The sequence below is a fragment of the Nicotiana attenuata genome, unplaced genomic scaffold (genome assembly GCF_001879085.1).
Source record: "Nicotiana attenuata strain UT unplaced genomic scaffold, NIATTr2, whole genome shotgun sequence".
Taxonomy (NCBI): Eukaryota; Viridiplantae; Streptophyta; class Magnoliopsida; order Solanales; family Solanaceae; genus Nicotiana; species Nicotiana attenuata.
The window spans coordinates 109470-116112 of NW_017672539.1; the positions used below are offsets into that span (position 1 = coordinate 109470).

At 36.2% G+C, this 6643-nt stretch overlaps 1 protein-coding gene across 3 annotated transcripts; it reads left to right on the forward strand.

Annotated features, from left to right (window-relative positions):
• Window positions 1-868: 868 nt before the first annotated feature.
• On the forward strand, window positions 869-6424 carry LOC109213602. 3 transcript variants are annotated; one of them, XM_019377417.1, is made up of 10 exons: window positions 869-1178; window positions 1264-1333; window positions 1619-1726; window positions 2847-3155; window positions 3293-3678; window positions 4088-4187; window positions 4652-4705; window positions 4791-4877; window positions 5641-5760; window positions 5890-6424. In XM_019377417.1, exons 1-10 carry the CDS (start codon window positions 1123-1125, stop codon window positions 6205-6207), a joined length of 1608 nt encoding a protein of 535 aa, XP_019232962.1. In that variant the 5' UTR covers window positions 869-1122; the 3' UTR covers window positions 6208-6424. The 3 variants fall into 3 exon arrangements, with proteins under 3 accessions (XP_019232962.1, XP_019232964.1, XP_019232961.1); XM_019377416.1 differs by having other exon boundaries at window positions 871-1178; window positions 5632-5760; XM_019377419.1 differs by lacking the exon at window positions 1619-1726 and having other exon boundaries at window positions 870-1178; window positions 5632-5760.
• Window positions 6425-6643: the final 219 nt, after the last annotated feature.

Below are 6643 nucleotides of genomic sequence, written 5' to 3' on the forward strand. Positions count from 1 at the left end.
GAAAAATAACTTCTGGCATAATTTTTGCAAATGGGGAAAAAAAACCTAAGAAAGAGTTGTTAAAGAGGAGTATAAAATAGGGTTAAGGACGATAGAAATTTGGAGGAAGTAGGCAAAAATAAAAGCAGCGATTCTCGCTATCACCAGACATGGAGGACCCATTTCCCCTGCACCTGCACTCGTAATCATCAATGCTAATTGATTCCCCCCCCCCCCCCCCCACTAGCCCCTCGCAACTCAATTACCTGCTGCTGCCCCTGTCCTCCTTTAATTTGATTACCAGTAGCTTAATATACGGAATTTTAAGATTTAAGTAGGCCTACTTCATTAATGCTACTCCATTACTCCTAATTTATCTATTCTGCCTACCGTAGTTGCATAATAATATATCAGACATTAAACCCCGTTGCCCCACCATGCGTAATTATTGCTAGTATTAAAGTATTATTGTTCTTGTTATACTATTACAGTCATTTTATATTTTTTATCTTACAATACATACATGAGTAAAGGTGTTTTATTAGGTGGTCATTGGATGGTTTTATTTTAGTTTTCTTAAAACAACTTTGTGTATGTTGTAAGATTTTTTTTTTTTTTTTTTTTGCGTGAAAGAAAATAGGAGTTACTATTATTTTAGAAAAAGTGGTTGCTGCTTTGCTACAATTTATAGTGAGAGAGAGTATTATAAATGTGTGTTTCTCCATTCATCAAGTATTGGGGGACCCTCTCACGTTGGCCAGTTCACTTTTGCCCTGGAGGAGTGCAAATGGCTAATTAATTAGACATTACTACATGCGATGCTGTATTATAGAGTATTTATTTGTTTGTAGCACTAAATCCAACAACAATAATACTCCACAATAGTGTAATAAGAAAATAAAATGCTCACTGACATTGATGATAGTAATACAGTGTGGGCATTTAATGCATTTGGTTTACCCACTAAATTCTCTAACTCACTTCCCCTATCCCTACTCCATCTTCTCCGCTTTCTTTGTCAATTCCCCCCAGCTCTCAATGAAGGAGTACTTATATACACACACAAGATATTTCCTATTCCTATTCCTATTCCTATTCCTATTCCTATTGTAGCAACAAGTTAACTGCTTCTGTCGGTGAAAGATGGTGCAGCTGGATTGCCCCTCTCCTGCTCCCTGCCATTCTTCTCCATCTTACCGGTTACGTATTCCATTCTCTATCTATTGGAGTACTAATATTAATTAATTATCAACTTTACATGACTCGATTAATTCTCTATTACAGTACTAGTGCTGGTGGCCATCAGCTTCCCTGGGATCATGTGCTCAATATGTCGCCCCGACCTTCCCACCATGTAAGTCATTCGAGCTTTTCCTGCAAGTGTGGCTTTTGAAATGGTTGATTTCATTAATGATAGCGATTAAAATGGTCATAAGTAGCTGAGCAGTTTCCTTTCCTTCCCACTTTGTTCACCTTGTTATAAGATTACAGATTTTGATTCCTGGTCAAAAGCCAATTGGATCCCCTATTAACTAGATTAAGTACATTCAAGTCCGATCCATACAGAGTGATTTTGTTTACCTAGCTGCACTGCCTAATTATCAGATAGGCGGTAACTAGTCATAGTGTCTACTTACAGGATGTCCATGCGGAGAGACCACTAGTTGATCACTCTTCTTTTTGCTGGGAATATAACAAGGATCACTCTCATACTCCCTCTCTTTCAAATGAAACTCCAAAATTCGAGGTACTCGTTATACATTGCTTTCATGCCACAGGCCAGTGACATCATGTAGTAGAGTTATGGTGTTCTCAGCTAACCAATCCATGAAAAATTATACTACTAATTTGTATGCAGCAATTGTTTGCTATTCTAAGAGAGAATCTAATCTGTAAATATTGCTTTCCTGGCAGATGGATGTTTAATTTTTTTAGACAATTCTAAAATTAGGAGCAACATTTTGATTCAATGTCTGTTCATCTCTGTACACACATGCAACGTCTTTTTTTGTTGATATATTGTTGCTCTGCGTTGATATTGAACAATCAAATTCTTTTGGGAATTTAGAACTACTTGATCCTCTTGTTGACTCTGGATTCTGAACTCATTCTTGGTTGTATCTGAAACCTTATGAGTTAAGATAGTATTTAAAATTTATTCTTATCTTATATGGCTGAGCATAAGTTTGACCTTTTAATTTATCTAATTGATGAGTCTCTGTGCGTATTCATTTTTTTTTATGTTTTTCTCGAACATCATTTTATTGCCTGCAATTAAAAATTATGGTTTGTTATCGTCTCCTTTCGTTTCTTCCATAACCATTATCTCCACTCTCTGTTCTCGTAGATGGGAATTAATTCGACATAGCTAAGGGAACCAGTGCATCCAAAATGAATCCAATATTTGCTATATTCAAAATGAATCCAAGTTTTGTAACTGCTGTATTACATTGTTGTATGGAGAAAGCTGGCTTTCAGATTCTTAGATTCATGATTGACTAATCTCTTCAGGTGTGTGGTCAGAGTTCAGCAAACATCAAGCTCAACCATGCCTTATATATGAAACTTTTTGGTATTTCAAGTAAAGAGAGAGTTTCCTAAGTATCATATTGTGTGATCATCTGTGGGACAATTATCTTTTTAGTATTCTGTTCCATGAATGAAAAAACGCAACTATGCCCCATCTTAACTCTTAACCACTTCCTTTACATTTTGTCTGATATTGGAACATCGGACATGATATTAATGAGTCTGCCATAACTTTGTTGCTCATATTTGAAGGGTCTTAATGGCATTACAGTTTCTGTGGTATGTTTCTTTTTTCCAATATGCAATTCCTTTTTCAGCGCAACTGTGTTTCCTTGCAGTGTTCCATGGAATTGATGAAAGAGATTGCTACTCTCGAAATTGAAATAATGCGTTTGGAACGATACTTACTCTCACTTTATCGGGCAGCTTTTCAGCAGAATCTCCCAGCTTTATTGGAAACTCAGAAAAGCCATTTACAGGGCAAGATAAACTCACCTACCCAGTGTACAACTGACCAATCATATTCCAGTGTGGAACTAGATATGTCAAGATGTGATACGGACCAATATGATCGAATCTCCACTGCAGCTGCTTTGGCTGGTTCAAGTGATCAGATGCAGACTGCTAAGAAGTCAGCGTCTAGAAGGGTTATACATCCAACTTCTGAACATTTACATATAGCTAAATTGGTGTTACATTATATGTTATTTCAGTTAGAATTTTCTCTGTGTTCTTTCCTCGAGGCATAAATGAGTGACAAAATGTCTATTATGAGTAAGTGCAGGAAAAGTTTGCTGATTCTATCCACCGTAGCCTTGCAGATCATCTCAGTGCCTCTCGCATGGATGACATTCTTAGTTATCCTGATAGGCTGTCTGAAGAAATAGTCAGATGCATATCCTGTATATACTGCAAATTTGTCAACCCTGAAATTCTAGCTCAAAAGGGGTTATCAGTTTCTTCTACTTCATCATTGTCATCATCGAGCACATTTTCTCCGAGAAATCTTTCTGGCAGCTGGAGCCCACATCACAATGAGGATAGCACTGAGAAATATGAATTTGAAGTCTGTAAAGATGATAGGCCATATTCTACAATGATAGAAGTTATGAAGATATGTCTAGATGATGATAGTTTCAATTATGCCACAACAATGCTGCATAAGTTCAGGTTATTCACTTCAAAGTTCAAACGCAAGTAGTTCAAATTTAATACTATTTCTAGAGTTTGAGTATTAGGATCTTCAATACCTGCTAGTGTGGACTTGATCAAGAGACGCATGTTAAGAACTGCTTGAGAAGCTTACCTATATAAATCGACCAGTTTGAACTTCTCATCCTTTTCTCTATATTAATTTGAAACCCGTAAAGGTACCATCTGGGGAAAAAATTAATTGTAAATTGTAAGTTTTACAACATCTGAGATTATTTCAACTGTGTAAGTTGTTTTTCTCCCTCCCTTTCTCCACTAATCACGGCTAAAGAGCAGATGCAACTTCTAAACGGAGAAATGACAAGAAACAATCTGGAAATACTCAATATAGTTAAAAGTTTGTTCTTACTAATTTTATGATCTGCAGGTCACTGATTAAGAGCCTTGAAAAGGTTGACCCAAGAAACATGAAGCGTGAAGAAAAGCTAACATTTTGGATCAATATTCACAATGCCCTGGTGATGCATGTATGATTTTCTTAAAGTTTCTCTTGAACATTAACTTAATACTTCATTTTACCTTAAAACAAAATGATCTGGATTATCCCATATATTGATGGAAAGAACTTATGAATCTACAAAATCATCTAAGGTGGCGCTTTTGCTTTAGAATTTCAACCTTTCAATTTTCATATTCTTCTTGGGAGAATGACACTCTCAGTTATAGTTCTCATCGGCAGTACAACAGTATCATACCAGGACTAAATGTGCTGTTCAATAATCATATAAAGTGCCATTATGGAATGCAATATACTTCCTTTCAATTGGCTAAGTATAATTTGTACTTGTATCGACTATTCATGCACTCATTGGTCAAGACTAACATTTGATATGGCCTCCTAATCTGGTGGTTACTCAGTTTGTCTTTCTTTTTAACTATTTTATCTTTCCTTTTGAGACCTGTTATGAGGTACTATATGACTTCTTCGCAGGCTTATTTAGCCTATGGAACTCAAAATTCTGTCAGAAGTCCTTCAATCTTGAAGGTAAAAGGAATAGCCTACTTTTATTTATATTTACTAGTCTATATATAGTATTAGGAAATTTGAGATTTGTTGTAAAAATATGCAGGCAGCCTATAATGTGGGTGGGCATTGCGTAAATGCTTATGTCATACAGAGCTCCATATTAGGGATACGACCACACTACTCTGCACCGGTATGCTTAATTCTAGCAACATCTTATTACTACTAAGTTCACATGCATATGTAATTCCATAATAAAATCACATAGGTTTCTGTTGTACTTCTAGGTTCTTTTTTGCGATCTTACCTGACTGTGGAGCGTCAGCATTATATTCTTCAAGTAATAAATTGTTGCCGGATACCACTTTAGTTTTAGAGAAATCAGAAATGCTTGGGAATATTTGCATACTTTACTTGATAAAAAGATGCTTGGTAATCTTAATATTTTGTCCTCGTCAGTTTAAGGAAGGCGTGCTCTGACAAGGGGGAGATGTCAATAAAGTACAAATGTAATTCAAAACACTTGTTATCCTCGAACTTGAACTAGTATGCTGGACGAACATGACTGTCATAGTGTTGCTGTCTTCAGTTTTGCTACGATTGCGCAACAGTATAGTGATGGTAACCTGGTTTACATGATAAGAAAAGAAAGATGCAGATGAAAACAAACAAGTATAGCTTGTTAAAGCATACTTATGCTTCACAACTTGCGCACTGTCTTATCCAACTTCTTCTTTTTCTAAAGTGTATTCCTGTTCCAGCTTTGCATCTCCGACGTTGTAACTTTCAAATTCAGATCCTAATGATATGAGATTCATGACCCATACGGACTAGCATTTTACATGAGGATCTTTTGTAGCATGCCTTGCTATCACTGTTTCAAAATTCTGTATTGATGTTTATTTTATATATGGACTGGATGCTTCTCTAACACAATATTAATGCAGTGGCTACAGACGCTGTTTTCTCCAGGGAAAAAGCTTGTGGTAGGAAATTCCAGACACACATATGCCATTGAGTACCCTGAACCACTTGTTCACTTTGCACTCTGTTTGGGTGCATCTTCTGATCCTGCGGTAATGTTCCTGCAAGCTTAGCTAAAATATTTCATGGACTTTACTTTATTAGATTGAATATTCAATGTCACTATGTGCATTGTGAGAATGAATTTCAATCTGACCATGTAATCTGCTGGGCATATGCAGATCCGGGTTTACACAGCGAAGAATGTATTTCAGGATCTTAAGGCAGCAAAAGAGGAGTTTATACGAGGTACTGTTTGCATTAACAAGGACACAAGGATTTATCTTCCCAAAATCATATGCTATTTCGCAAAAGATATGTCTCTGAGCATGGATGGACTACTTGAAACTGTCATGGGATCTCTACCGGAAACTCAAAGGAAACAAGTCAGATCCTGCATGAAGAGCAGTCCCGATAAGTTCATTTATTGGTTACCACAAAGTTGGACGTTTAGATATTTGATCCAGAAACAAGTAATCCAAGGAAGATTATCTATTTAACTGTCAATATTAGTAGCTTAGTACTTATTTCTCTTCTTTAATTGGTGGGACGTGTCTGTTGGATATTCAACAAGTTAAAAGAGATGTGGTAGTTTAAAAGATGGGGATATGTCCTACCATATGACGAGAAGTGTAAGTAAATTAAGGACTCTCTTTATCTTTACTTTACTACCACGGTGCCTCCAGTATGCCACGTATACTCAAAATTATGTCAAGACGACTTGTCTATTTTGAACAATTACTTCTACTATTCTTTTTGGGTGATTTTTAAAAATAGCCAGATTTACAACTGGTCGTTCAAAAATAGTCCAATTTCAAAAGTAATCGAAATTTAGCCACTTTTTATGTAAAGATAAATCTGAGCAAAAACACTGTTCAAATCCCGGAAAATACTCCAGTATATTATGCTGGAATTCCAGCATAAGTATACTTGAAC

Bases quoted from the DNA above. Each gene is read 5' to 3' on its own strand.
- LOC109213602 (XM_019377416.1), top strand. From the start codon at position 1,123: ATGGTGCAGCTGGATTGCCCCTCTCCTGCTCCCTGCCATTCTTCTCCA. The intron at 1,179-1,263 runs GTTACGTATTCC...TCTCTATTACAG, and splicing joins CATTCTTCTCCATCTTACCG to TACTAGTGCTGGTGGCCATC. The intron at 1,334-1,618 runs GTAAGTCATTCG...GTCTACTTACAG, and splicing joins CGCCCCGACCTTCCCACCAT to GATGTCCATGCGGAGAGACC.